At 33.8% G+C, this 15,554-nt stretch overlaps 1 protein-coding gene across 1 annotated transcript in view; it reads right to left on the bottom strand.

The window, feature by feature from the left end:
- LOC102508849 (membrane cofactor protein) overlaps positions 1–15,554 on the bottom strand; it is a 40,317-nt gene that overhangs the window by 10,347 nt on the left and 14,416 nt on the right. Inside the window, 8 exon segments of the mRNA XM_014555879.2 lie at positions 115–165; positions 4,082–4,129; positions 6,063–6,095; positions 6,204–6,248; positions 6,645–6,687; positions 6,689–6,828; positions 12,105–12,302; positions 13,164–13,249. Of these exon segments, the coding sequence (XP_014411365.2) occupies positions 115–165; positions 4,082–4,129; positions 6,063–6,095; positions 6,204–6,248; positions 6,645–6,687; positions 6,689–6,828; positions 12,105–12,302; positions 13,164–13,249 (644 nt within the window).

The raw sequence follows: 15,554 nt of genomic DNA, 5'->3' as shown, positions 1-15,554 counted from the left end.
GTACAATTTTACAATCACAAATAGAACAATTATTCCTTCTCTAACTACAGATAGAGGTAATATGTAGAAAACTAGGGCCTCATAATTCAGAGTAATTAACAACCAAAATAATACCTAAATGCTTATTGTCTTCAGGTGCTGATTCATCAGTGGGCCTGGGATGTCCTAGAAAAAAGGAAAATGGAAGTAAAAAATAGGAGAAAAGAAAAAACTATAAAGCTTAAAGTGCTCTAAATACGTAGGCTTTGACTTTATTTTTGTATAAAACCCTTATAATTTCATTTTCCTTAATAAAATATATTAATGTTTCTCATTAAAAGTAGTACCAAAATATTATATATTTATATTCAATGTCAAAGTATTATTCTTCCTGTCTAGTAACATTTCCTGGGACAATACTCTGTGGTGCAGCAAGCAAATTTATCATTAATGTGTTGTCAGAATTAGCCTATCAATTCAACATGATTATACTTAAATTTAAAGATATAAAAAACACAAACACGTGGAGGCAAACAAGATGCTATCAAACAAGTAGCGGATAAGTGATGTAATCAAGGAAGGAATTTTAAAAGACACCTGGAGACAAATGAAAACAAAATATAACAATCCAAAATCTCTGGGACACAGCAAAAGTAGTTCTAAGAGAGAAGTGTATATCAACACAAGTCTACCTCAGGCAACAAGAAAAATCTCAAATAACCAAAACTTCCACCAAACCAACTAGAAAAAGAACAAACAAAAGCCAAAGCTAGTACAAGGAAAGAAACCACAAAGATCAGAATAAAAATAAGTGAAACAGAAACTAAAAAAAAAAAAAAAAAAAAAAAAAAGAAACAAACAAAAACAGGAAAGATCAATGAAACTAAGAGCTGGTTCTTTGAAAAGATAAACAAAATTGATAAACCTTTAGCCAGGCTCATTGAGAAAAAAAGAGACATGGCTTAAATAAATAAAACCAGAAATGAAAAAGAAAGTACAACCCAAATCACAGAAACACAAAGGATCATTAAGAGATTACTATGAATAATTATAAGCTAGTAAGATGGACAACCTAGAACAAATGGACAAATTCCTAAAAATACACAATCTTCAAAGACTGACTCAGGAAGAAATAGAAAATATGAACAGATCAATTACCAGTAAAGAAACTGAATCAGTAATTTAAAAACTCCCAAGAAACAAAAGTCCAGGACCAGATGGCTTCACAGGTAAATTCAACCAGACTTTAAAAGAAGAATTTTAACACCGCTCTTTCTCAAGCTATTATAAAACACTGCAGAGGAAGTACCCTTCTGACCACATTCTACAAGGCCAGCATCACCCTAATACCAAAATCAGACAAAGAAATTACAAAAAAAAAAAAAAAAAAAAAAAAAAAAAGAAATTACAAGCCAATATCACTGATGAACACAGATATAAAAGTCCTCAACAAAATATGAGCAAGCCAAATCCAACAACACATTAAAAGGATCACACACCATGATCAAGTGAGATTTATCCCAGGGATGCAAGGATGGTGCAACACCCACAAATTAATCAATGTATAACCATATTAACAAACTGAAGAATAAGAATCATTTGATCATCTCAGCAGATGCAAAAAGAGCTTCTGACAAAATTCAGCATCCAATTACGATAAAAACTCTCCACAAAGTGGATATAGAATGAACATACCTCAACATAATAAAGGCAATATATGACAAGCCCACAGCTAATATCATACTCAACAGTAAAAAGCTGAAAGTATTTCCTCTAAGATCTGGAACAAGACAAGGATGCCCACTCTTGCCACTTTTATTCAACATAGTTTTCCAAGTCCTAGCCATAAGCAACCAGACTAATCCAAATTGGAAAGGAAGAAATGAAATTGTCACTGTTTGCAAATGACATACTATACATAGGAAAATCACATAGATGCCACCAAAAACCTTCTAGATCTTATCAATAAATGTAAAGTTGCATGATACAAAATTAATACAGAGATCTGCTGTGTTTTTATACACTAACAACAGACCATTGGAAAGAGAAATTAAGAAAACAATCCTGTTTGCAATCACATCAAAAGAATAAAATACCAAGGAATAAGGAGGTAAAAGACTTGTACTCACAAAACTGTAAGACACTGATGAAAGAAACTGAGGACTACATAAACAGATGGAAAGACATACCTTGCTCATGGATTGCAAGAATTAATATTGTTAAAATGACCATATATCCCAAGGTAATCTACAGATTCAATGCAATCCCTATCAAAATACCAATGGCATTTCTCACAGAATAGAAACAATAATTCTAAGATTTATATGGAAACACAGAAGACACCAAATAGCCAAAACAATCTTAAGAAAGAATAACAAAGCTAGAGGTATCACATGCCCTGATTTAAAATCATACTACAAAGCTATAGTCATCAAAACAGTATGGCACTGCCATTAAAACAGACACACAGATGAGTGGAATACAAGAGAATGTCCAGAAATGAACCCACCCCTATATGGGAAATTATCTACAATAAAGGAGGCAAGAATATACAATGGGGCAGAGATAGCCTCTTCAATAAATGGTATTGGGCAAACTGGAAAGCTACCTGAAAAAGAATCAAACTGGACTACCCACTCACAAAATATACAAAAATAAATTCAAAATGGATTAAAGACTTAAATGTAAGACCTGAAACCATAATACTTGTAGAATAAAACATAGGGAATATACTTTTTTACTTCTGCCTTAGAAATATTTTTTTGGATATATCTCCTCAGGAAAGGGAAATAAAAGTTAAAAAAAAAAAAAGGGATTACATCAAGCTAAAAAGCTTTTGCACAGCAAAAGAAAAGTCAGTAAAAGGAAAAGGCTACATACTAAATTGGAGAAGATACTTGCAAATGATGTATCTGACAGGGGGTTAATATTCAAAATATACAAAGAACTCATACAGCTCAACATAAATAAAAAAAAGATCCAATTAAAAAATGGGCAGAACACCTGAATAGACATTTTTCTAAAGAACTCATACAGATGGCTAACAGGCACAAGAAAAGATGCTCAAGATCACTACTCATCAGGAAATGCAAATCACAAGAACAATGAGGTATCACCTGTCAGAATGGCTATCATCAAAAAGACAACAAATAACAAATATTGGTGGGGATGTGGAATAAAATAAGTTATTGTACACTATTGGCAGGAATGTAAATTGATGCAGCTACTATTGAAAACACTATGGAGAGTCCTCCAAAAATTAAAACTAGAACCACTATTCAATCCAGCACTGCGTATTCCACTTCTGAGTATTTCTCCTAGTGAAATAAAAACACTTATTCAAAAAGCATATGCATCCCTATGTTCTGGAGCATTATTTACAATAGCCAAGATATGGAAGCAATGTAAGTGCCCATCCATAGATGAATGGGTATATATACATATCTCATATCTTCTTTATCCATTCATACACACACACACATATACACACACATATTAATACACAGAATGGAATATTACAGCCATAAGAAAGGATGAAATCTTGTCACCTGCAACAACATGGATAGACCTAGAGGGGATTATGCTAAGCGAAATAAGTCAGACTACACATATAAAAATGTTGATGTACAGAAATAGATAAAAAGACACCCTAAACTATTAAGTGATGATTCAGAAAATGGACTAGAAAAAGAGAAAGAGAAATACTCTTTTACTCTGTATGCTTACATAGTGTTTGAAATTATACAAATTTATATTCATATACTATTTATGTAATAAAAAGTTCGAAAAAGCAATATATGTCCATTCATATAAAATCTTTTTAAATGACTAGTAAAAAATAAGCCAAAGGGGGAAAAAAAAAAACCTAGGAAAAAAGTTCATTTTAAACCAGCTTTAATTTACAATGATTTCAACAAGAAAAATATTTTAGAAACCAAACAGAAAAATGAGGAAAGGACATGAATAAATAAATATAAATGAAAAGAAGTTCAGCTACATTGATAATAAAAGAAATGCAAATTATACATGATATCATGTCTCACCCCTCACTGTATAAAGTTCTAAACAATGTAAGTAGGATAAAGAACTACTGATACTCAACCTGGATGACTTGATCCTGGAGACACAGTTGGAGAAGTGGGCTTGGAACCTGGAAAAATAAATTTGATTCAATTCACCAGCCTTATCAATACAAAATTATGCATTTAATTTTGATTTGTGATTTTTTTTAAAAGATTATTTCACAAAACGAGTTATTTCTCAAAATAAGAAATACATATACTTCCTAAACTTTGCTATTCTCCTTCTTGGAAGTTAACCTAAATATATATTTATATAAGTACATAAGAATGTATGCATAAGAACACTCACTATGGCTTTGTATTATATAATGGAAATCTGAGAAGTTAACTAATGATAAATCATAAAAATAATGTGTTCAGAATAAATATGAATCTTTCAAAAATACCATTCACACAGTATCATATTACATAATTTGTAATATGTAACAAATTTTCCACTTAGCATTTTGCTCAGATTTTTTCATATTTGCACAATCAGATCTACCTTATCACCATTTTATGTCACCACTGACCCTTTTCATTGTCTTTCTCTAACTGATGATAAAAAATGTTTGATAGACTCATGTGGAATCTTGATTTTCAATATTTAAAAAAAGATCCCTGTAGTTTATCTTCTTTACAAACTTGTCCTTACAACCAATTCTCTCTTCTTTCAAACATTGAACTGTATCAGTGTTTTTAAATCCTTTATGAAATGCTTATTATGGTCATCTCTTTCTAAAGAGGATATCAACAAACACAGTATATCAACAGTGCATATTCCCATGAGGACCATGTGAGAAAACATGGATGGGTCAATGAGTATAAATTTCATATGCAATCTTTATATATCATCCACCAAAAAATCATCTCTTTTCCACCAAAACTTCATAGCACTCACCAAGGTACTCAAGGGGCTACTGAGTATCATGTTTACAGGACTTAGAAAAAAGTGCCCTAATTACCATGTCAGCATGAATAGTTCCCATCAATCCTTTAAAATATTAGGACAATATGAAATAAACAAATTAGAAGTCAATAATGGACATCTGTTTGAGTCATTAAACAATGGTAAACTAGAGCCCACAGAAGTGATGCTAGTTGAGTAAGCAGAGCCTCCCTAGCACCCTGAGCCCCCTCTGCCCAGGCTAATGCTCTCTACTCTTCCTCTTGCTTCTGCTGCAGCCAGAGAGAAGCCAGAGACAGCAGCTCTGAAATCAGGGAGACAATTCCTTCTACCTGAAATAGTCTCTCAAGATTTAAGCAGAGCAGCTGATCAGCAGTCCATGCCGGAAAGCACCCATTTCATTTCAATAAGTAAGGATTTTTCCTGCCTTTTAGTTGCTATGAAATTTACTTTCTGTTGCCACATAAAAATGCTCAGTAAAGAGAAAAATAATAACTGTATGAGGTGGGGAGTGGTAGGGGTGCCAGAAATACAGGTCTTCTTCTGGTGACAATAGAAATTTCCAAGTTTGTAAAATGAACGAAACTGGTTGCGGTCCAGGAAATGAATGAAACATAGTCCCGAACCCAGAAGGTACTCTGTGAAGGTGTGAACAGATCACTTTTCATTTTAAAATAATCAAGTTGATGACATAGAAAACATACATATTAAAAAAAAAAAAAGCCATGGACCTTCTTCCTCACTAATATTAATTTTAGAGATATTGTAATTCATTCAAGCTATTTTTAAGTGCTTCCTAGATGCCAAGCACTCTGCTGTTTTTAATCTATCCCATTTTAAATTTACTATCACTCAGTAAGGAAGGCATTACATTATTTTACATGTAAGTAAATATGTTTAAAGTTTACTTAACTTGCCACCTGCTTATATCTGCAGACTACAGAAAATGATTTTAGAATCACTAAGTGTAACAACTAAAATAGCTGTTAATATATTCTTCCTCCTTTCATTATTAAATTGATGAACGAGTGTAAATCATAGGAATTTAAAAAATTTTTTAAAAATCACAAGGAATTCAAAGGATTTTGAAATATATAAGCAGGAAGTTACTAAACCTGGGACACTGGGAATTGGAGGTTGAGTCGACACTGGAAAACAAAAAATGGAGATTGGATCAAACACTTGGGAGTGACTGCTGGCATTTCCACCAGGAACTTAAACGATTTTTGAAAAATACACGCAGGCAGTTACTAAACCTGAGACACTGGAAATTGGAGATTGGGTACTGGGAATAGTCGACTCTGGAAAACAAAATAATGTAGACCGAATCAAACACTTGGGAAGTACTACTTTCTTTTCATTATTATGAATTATGCCTCTCATTCTTGACTGACTTAGCTAAAACTTCCTATGCTTCAATTTACTCTGAAAAATGGTCACTATTCATTTTTATAGAAGTGCCGAACTAGAGAAATTTATACACCTGTATAATGTACATAAAATGCTAAGACACTATAAAGACATACAAAATTACAACAGCAGACTTCTTTGTGAATGTGAAGTCATACACCTATCACAGAAATGAGTATTAGACAGTTCAATACAAAAAGTGTTTCTTTTCAATTATTCTGTATCACTGATATTTAATGTCCTTAAAATATAACAAAGAAAACAAAAAGGAAAAATAATATTCATACCTTTAACACATTTTGGTATTGGAGGCTCCCATGCACTGTTTCGCATTACAGAAAACTGTGTTGCTGCCAATAAGAGTAAAACCTTCCTTGCATTTAAATATAACTTTCGCTTTGTAGTAAAATTTTGTTCCAAATCCTGATATGATTTCTCCATCTTGGAGTACTGGATATTCACATTTGACCACTGAAAAGTGAGGAAGTTCTAGAATTAATGGAAAGCTACTTTCACATTATGACCAGAAAAACTAGTACAAAGTTATAATTTCCAGTGGGAAGAAAGAGGCAAGGAATGAAAAGCAAGATGTTAACTGAAAAGAAAAAAAAAAAAAAGGCTTTATTTGTGCATTTGAATTCCAGGCAAACAGATTTAGACAAATGTAATCTTTCCAACCTGAGACAGACTATCATTACAGTTTATTGGTCTTTCTTACATTTTCTTTACATTACTGTCAAGTTCTGAGAAAGGTCTGACTACCAGATAACAAATTCAGGGTAAGTTTAAAAGCAACTTTTATACTCTTCAGCTTTTTTTTTTTTTTTAATCATGCTGACACTAATTACGTACTCTGCTTTTTTAAAAAGGTAGCAAAGACTTTTCTGAGAAGGTAATACTTGAGGTCAAATTTAAAAGTTGCAAAGAAGCTACTCATGCTAAGATATGAAAAAGGAAGATTTCAGGTAGCAACAATACTTAGGAACTGGGATGTTCAAGAAATACAAAGGCCACTGGAGTTTGGGCAGTGTTTTCCAAACATTCCGGACTGCAACCCAGACATTAAGAAACACATTTAAAGTTGTAAACTAGTATATAAGCACACAGGCCTGAGATAATGTTATGTGATAATGTTAAAAGTTAATATTTAGCCTTCACACCAGTGTGCTCTGATATTTCTCACTCCTCTTTGTAAAGAGTAAAATACTCAAGGTTGACATCAGGGTTCATTAATGGGTTTGGCAGAATTCAGAGAAAAAACAAAACTAAAAAACACTGGGCTGGGCAGTGAGTTCCAGAGAACATCTTACAAGATTAAATCTGAGCAGTGGATGAGGGCCAGATAGCAGAAAGCCTTTTAAACCAGAAGAGTGTTCTTCCTCCTTTCCTGTGGATCTGAATTTCCAGCAGGTATCATTTCTCTTCCACCGGCAGAACTTCCTTATTAATTCTCGTGTTCAGGTCAGGTAATGACAAATTCTCTTAGCTTTTATTTAGCTACAACTGGTTTTATTTGTTTCACCTTCAGTTTTGAAAGGTTTCTCCTTGATAGACAATTCTAGCTTAAGTGCTTCATTCTTCTTTCAGCACGTTAGCAGAAATCATCGCCCTTTAGTCTCTGCAGTTCCTTAAGAAAAGTCACTTATTGTTCTTACCTTGGGGCCAGGAGAGTGAGGATGTAATACGTTTAGGTTTTGTTTTTCCCTCTCACTGGGTGCTTTTTTCTTTTGTCTTCAATAGTTTTTCAATGATGTGTTTAGTTTAGTGGGGGTTTCTTGGTAAATTTTTGACATTTATTCTGCTAGGGTCAGTGAATTTCCTGGACCTGTAAGGTTGTTGTTTTGGATGAAATTTGGATAATTTGGGGCCAGTATTTACTGAAATGATTTTCTACCTTGTTCTCTGTCCTCTCTTCTGAAATATCAATTGCATATATGTTTGACTCCTTGCTTTCCCTCCCATAGGGCTATCTTTTTTCTGGTTTTTTTTTTTTTTTCCTGTTTCTTTTTTGAACCATTCTTTTCAAATCATGTTGCATTTCTACTGTCCTATCTTCATATTCACTGATTTTTTTTCACTTTTGGGCCTATCCATTTTTTTTTTTTTTTTACTTTACATTAGGGTTCACTCCTGATGTTGTACATTCTATGGGTTTTGACAAATGCATGACATGTAGCCACCACTATAGTATCATACAGAGTAATTTCATTGCCCTAAAAATCCCTTGTGCTCCATCTATTTATCTGTCCCTCCCTCTCCCCAAACCACTGGAAACCACGATCTTTTTATTGCTTCTCCAGCTGTGCCTTTTCCAGAATGTCATTTGGTTGGAATTGTACAGTTTGTAGCCTTTTCAAACTGACTTCTTTCATTTAGTAATATGTCTTTTAAATTTCATTTAGTTTCATTTAGTAATATGTCTTTCATGGCTTGATAGATTTTTTTTTTTTACTGCACATATATTTTTAAATTTAGGTATATGTATTGTTCATTGTTTCTAAGAATATTTAGAGCTTTAGCTTTTTAAACTTACAGTTAACAAAAAAATAAAGCTAACCACAAAATAAGAATTAACTCAAAAAAATACTCACACCCTGCTATTAACAGCAACATTATTTATAATTGCCAAGATATGGAAGCATCCTAAGTGCATAACAATAGTTGAATAGATAATGGAGATGAAGTATATATATACACACACACACACACACACACACACATATATATATATATATACATATATTTGGAATACAACTCACCCATAAAAAAGGATATTTTGCCATTTGCGTGGGCCTATCCACTCTTAATTGCACCTAATGATTTTCTTTTAAGTTAGTTTCACTAGATATAAAGTACACACAAGAAAACTCACTCTTTTAAGTCTACAGCTGTATTAGTTTTGATAAATTTAAATAATCATGTAATAACTACAATAACATGAGAAAATTCTGTTACCTCCAAACACTTTATGCCACTTTGTAATTAACCCTCCCAACCTTTCAACTACCTTCCCTAACTAACCAACCACTGATCCGTTTTCTATCTCTATAGTGTTGCTTTTTCAGAATGTCATGCGTTGCTCCCATGCTTGGCTATTGTAAATAGTGCTGCTACGAGCACTAGGATTCATGTATCTTTTTGAATTAGAGTTTTCACTTTTTCTGGATATATATCCAAGGAGTGAGATTGCTCAATCAAATAGAGAGCTCTATTTTTAGTTTTTTAAGGAACTGCACAGGTTTTCACAGTGGCTGCACCAATTTGTTTATTTTTGCTTTTACTCCTTTTGGCTTGGGAGACTAACCTAAGAAAATATTGATACAACTTATGTCAGAGTGTTTTGCCTATGTTTTATAGTGTCATATCTTTTTATGTTTTATATATGTCACATCATATATTTAGATCTTTAAACACCGTTTTGAGTTTATTTTTGTATACGGTTTGAGGGAATGTTCTCATTTCACTGTTTCACATGCAGCTGTCCAGCTTTCCCAAGACCACTTGTTGAAGAGACTGTCTTTTCTCCATTGTATATTCTTGCCTCCTCTGTCATAGATTAGTTGACCATAGGTGTGTGGGTTTATTTCTGGGCTCTCTATTCTGTTCCATTGATCTGTGTGTCTGTTTTTGGGTCAATACCACACTGTTTTGATGTCTATAGCTTTGTAGCATCGTCTGAAGTCTGGAAGGATTATACCTTGAGTTTTGTACTTTTTTCTCAGGATTGCTTTGGCAATTCTGGGTCTTTTATGGTTCCATATAAATTTTAGGATTATCTGTCCTACTTCTGTGGAAAATGTCATGGGTACTCTGATACAGGTGGCATTAAATGTACAGACTGCTGTAGGTAGTATGGCTATTTTAACAATGTCAATTCTTCCAATCCAAGAGCACAGAATATCTTTCCATTTCTTTGAATCATTTTCAGATTCCTTTATCAATGTTTTATACTTTTCAGTGTATAGGTCTTTCACTTTCTTGGTTAATTTTATTCCTAGGTTGTTTTTTTTTTTTTCCAGATGTGATTTTCAAACAGGATTTTTTTTTTTAACTTTCTCTTTCTAGTATTTCATCATTAGGGTAAAGAATGCAACAGATTTCTGTATATTAATCTTGTGTCCTGCTACCTTGCTGAATTCATACATTACTTCTAATAGCTTTTGTGTAGAGACTTTCTCTATATAGACTATCATGTTATTTTCAAATAGTGACAGCTTGACTTCTTCCCTTCTATTTTGGATAGTGTTTATTTTCTTTTCCCTGTCTGATCGCTGTGGCTAGGATTTCTGGTATTATGCTGAACAGAGTTAGTGAGAGTGTGCATCCTTGTCTTCCTGAATTTCAGGAAGGCTTTCAGCTTTTCACTTTTGAGTGCTATGTTGGCTATGGGTTTGTCGTAAATGAACTTTATTATGTTGAGAGATGTTCCCACTATGTGTGGCTTGGTAAGAGTTCTTATCATGAACAGATGTTGAATTTTGTCAAATGTTTTTATGCATTTGACAAAATTTCCTTCTGCACAAGTATGGTTTGACATACAGAAATCAGTGCGATACACCACAGTAATAAAAAGGAAAGACAAAAACTACACACTAGAAGGTTTAAGTTGTCAAATTTACAGGCATAAAGTTGGTTATTTCCTTATTGTCCTTTAAATGTCTGCAAGATACTTAGTAGTCTCTTTTCACTCTGAATATCGGTAATTTTTACCTTGTTTTCCCGTCAAACTGGCTATAGGTTTACCCACTTTATCAACCTTTTTCAAGAACCAGGTATTGATTTCTTTGATTCTTTCTATTTTCAATTTCATTCATTTCTCTGTATCTTTATTGTTTCCTTCTATTTCCTTATTCTGGGTTTAATTTGCACTTCTTTTTTGTATCTTATGGTGGAAGGTTAGATTACTGATTTGAGACTTCTCTTTTTCTAATATAAGTATTTCATGCCATGAATAGACTTCTAAGCAATGCCTTTGCTGAGTCCCACAGGTTTTGATATTTTGATATGTTGTGTTTTCATTTTTATTATATTCAAAGTACTTTCCAAATAGCCTTCTTACTTTGTCTTTGATTCAGGAGTTACACATGTCTTGCCTAAATATTTGGGGGTATTCTAGATTATTTCTGTTTTGATTTCTATATTCATCTCATTTTGATCAGGTAATGTACTCTGAATAATTTTCAGTTCTTTGAAATTTGGTTAAAAAATTATCTTATTGCATAGAATATGGTATTACAGAATGTTCTGTGTTCACTTGAGAATAGTAAATATTTTGCTAAATATTCAGTGGATCCTTTATTTCAAGAGTCCAAACCCCTCCAGGGCCTCCCCACTTTTGGTCATGTGCTAATGACTTAAATACTGTTTTTTAAATAAGATTTGTCCAGAGTTTTCTAATCATTATCTGTGAGGCAATTAGACTTTTACAATTTACTCTACCATTTCCTACAGCCAAAACTCTTGTAGTAAAAAATAACACTTTCTTATGTGTGAGACAGTGTGTGTTCAGTTTTTTGATGCTATCATGGAAAAAATCCTACACAAATAGCTCACAACGCAGAGTGAGAGGTGGCAAACTCTACTACTAGAAGTATTACTATTTGATTTGACTCATATTAAATTAAATTAGAAACCATTTAACAGAGGAGCAAGCACATATGGCTGTTTTTACTTGTAGGTAAAACTATTTAGATAGTGTTTCCACAGTATTTACAAATGAAGAAGGAAATGAATGGAAATGTCATTACCTTTACACTCAGGAGGCTCACTATTCCACTTGTCATTCCCAACGCAAACAAGCGTGCTGTTTCCAACAAGTGAATATTCATCTGGTCCATTAGAAGGATCACAACTATAAGTTACCACTTCATTGTATTCAAATACTTCCTTGTGGCTATTGGTGTATTTTCCATTTAGAATTTTTCCAGGTGGTTGACAAAAAATCTCTTAAAAACGGGAAAAAAAAAAAAAGAGGACATGAAAAGCAAAAGGAAAGGTAAAAGATTAAACAGCACTAGTAAAGTCCTATGAATTGCCTTCAATAAAGTCAGTAACGTATGATTCCTACAAGCCAGTTGTGAATCCAATATCCATTTAGAAGGAAGTTTCTATGAGAAAATGTATTATCCTAAATTCAAACTATTAATGTAGAAGCAAACATTTAGCATATAACTTCTTAAGTAACTATTTTAAATACCTATCTGAAATACATATATTTATCTGCAAGGTCATACTGAGTTCTGTTCTCATCATTAGAGATGCAGAAAATTTAATGATATAATATAATTATGATTAAGAAGAGAACTCAGTGCTAGTTGAGAAATGCTTCATAATTTGTAAATATAGCTATTTGCTAAAATCAGTTGTTCACATTAATACCAAGCATTACTGTTACTTTTCACTTTCATCTTTACAAGTGTATGGTGAAATTTCCCAGAGGCGTCAGATTGTGTGAATTTGCAAAAGACTGAATCCAGATGTCTTTCTTTAAGCCAGATACTGAAGAAATTTGAAAATATGTAAACCAATGCCGCTATTCTCATTATTTGTTTTGGAAAGGTTTGATTTTTCATGAAAATTATGTTGCATATATTAACCAGCACTGAGCTTATTCTTCTTAAAAATGAAGTAATAAGTAATTATTTTAAAAACTTTTCAGTTTTAATTCTAGTATAACAAATATCAATAGATACAACCCATATAAAGAAAAGCTCTTTGGTGTCAATGCTAATTTAAAAGCATAAAAAGGTCTGAGGTCAAAAGTTACAGAACTGCCGCTCCATATTCTAAAGAGGGAATATACTTACTTTCACATATTGGGGAGCTATCACTCCAGTACACAGAATTGTCATTAGCTTGACAATACCGAATAGCTGGCCCAGCTAAGTAATAACTAAATGAGAAAAGAAAAGTTACTATATTCTTCAGCAATTACAAGATGGACATCATAAAAACAATTTTATATGGTTGTTTTTCTGAACTACAGTAACTTGAGGGAGAAGTTTCTTAAAAAAGTATAATGGAAGTGCTAACTAAATCTGCAACTTAATCAAATAAAGAGTTTTAAAACATGCACACACATTGACCTACAGCAAAATGTCCAAATAATTCTGTCGTGCCTGTCAGTCTGGCCCCCTTTGCTGTCTCAGGCAAACGCATCACACATTCACTTCTATGCTTCTGCTCACATGATTCTGCTCAGTGAGGACTGAGCAGAGAGATCAGGCCCTAGAGCTTGCCTGCCTGCATTCAGGTTCCAGCTCTGAGACTGGCTTCTTAATTTGAGCTTGGACAAGCCCCTAATGTTTCTTTTGCTCAGTTTCCTCATCTATGAAAAGGGGGATAATAGAACATACTTCAAGGGCTTGAGGATTGGATGAATTAGTATCTGGCACATAGTGAGTACTAGGTAAGTTTTAGCTCTTATTAATACTCTTTACATCAGAACACAAGCACATCTCATTTCATTGTTCTTCACTTTATTGAGTTTTTAATAAATTGAAGGTGTGTGGCAACTCTGTATTGAGCAAAACTATTTGCACCATTTTCCCAACAATGTTTGCTCACTTCATATCTCTGTGTCACATTTTGGTAAATCTCACACATATCAAACATCATCATCATCATCATCATCATCATTCTTCTTTGTTTTGGTGATCCGTGATCTGTGGTCAGTGCTCTTTAATGTTACTACTGCAACTCACTGAAGGCCCAGATTACGGCTAGCATTTTTTGGCAACATAGTATTTTTAAATTAAGGTATATACATCTTTTTAGACATAATTCTATCGCATACTTAATAGACTACAGTAGACTGTAAACATATGTAAAAAACTTAATTTGATTTGCTTTACGCAGTGGTCTAGAACTCAAAGTGCACTACACCCAAGGCATGCCTGTATCTTTTCCAGTAGCAGCTCAGGAATACTCCTACTCAATGAAGTCTTCTCTGATGATTTAAATTCACAGTACGCTCTCTTCCTTCTGGACTCTCATTGGAATCATCATGAATGACTGAACAGCCTATTTGGTACTTTTCATTTACAATTTTGTTTGATGCCTCTCTGTATATATCATGTTTCTCAATAAGACTACGACTTCTCTGAGAAGAGTCTATGTCTTAAACTTTTGATACACCTAAAAGTCCCTAGCAGGCTCTCCCTATATAATCAGTCACTTCGTGTTTCACTACTTTTCCTTGGTCAAGTTAAAAAATACGGAGTGTAACTGCCTGTACCTTACTTCCAGCTGACTTTTTCCCAAAGGCTAATTCATTGCTTCTAGATTATAATGTGTTAGGAGAGGATTCTGGGATGATGGCAAAGTAGGTGGCACCAGGAATCTGTTTCTCCACCTTGACAACAATTTCATTCGTAGACTCTGCCTGCTATCACTATTTTGGAAGTCTGGAATCTGTTCATGGCTTGCAATTTCTGGAAGACTTGGACAGGTAGATTATCTTAATTTTGGTCAATTTTAGCTCTTAGCACAGTGGCAGCTACCCGTCTCCCACCCCAGCAGGCATCTGTGAATGTGTTCCACGTGGACAAAAAGGACACTGCCCTCCAAGTATCAGGGACTTGGGCTCTGATCACTGACCGCTGCTTCTGATCACAGAGAAGCAGAAAAGGAGGTGAGAAGCCATTGTTGTCATACCTCCCCCAACTTCTGGAAGCTCCTTCAACACTGGGATTTAAATACCAGCTCCCACTGTTCCCCTGCTTCAGTTTTACTTTTTCCACTAGCAGGAGCCAGACATTAAACACTGGGACATTCAAAAACAACTGCTATGTGGGGAAAAAAAAATTAGGAAACGATTGCACATGCCCAGGGAAAGGCTCAGAAAAGACCTGAGATGACCTTCAGTTTATACGTCAGACTGATCCTCAGCACAGAGACATCACGCGACAATCAAAAAAACAATAGCATAAAACAACAAGCTGTAGGAAAGGGAAAGATTTCCAGAATTACCACATTATTGGATTCAAATGTTCAGCTCAACAACAACAGTAAAAATCACAAGGTATACAAAGAAATAGGAAAGAAAAATATGGCTCACTCCAGGGAGAAAAATAAATCAACAGAAATTTTTTTTCTGAAGGAGACTTCATGGCAGATCTATTAGACAAAGACTTATTTTAATAAGTGTCATGGGAAGGCATTCTCAGATGGAAATTGGTGGATGGCAGCCCTGCCAC

The sequence above is a fragment of the Camelus ferus genome, chromosome 23 (genome assembly GCF_009834535.1).
Source record: "Camelus ferus isolate YT-003-E chromosome 23, BCGSAC_Cfer_1.0, whole genome shotgun sequence".
Taxonomy (NCBI): domain Eukaryota; kingdom Metazoa; phylum Chordata; class Mammalia; order Artiodactyla; family Camelidae; genus Camelus; species Camelus ferus.
Note: the sequence above shows the minus strand (reverse complement) of the source record. Positions and strands in the feature narration are given on the sequence as shown.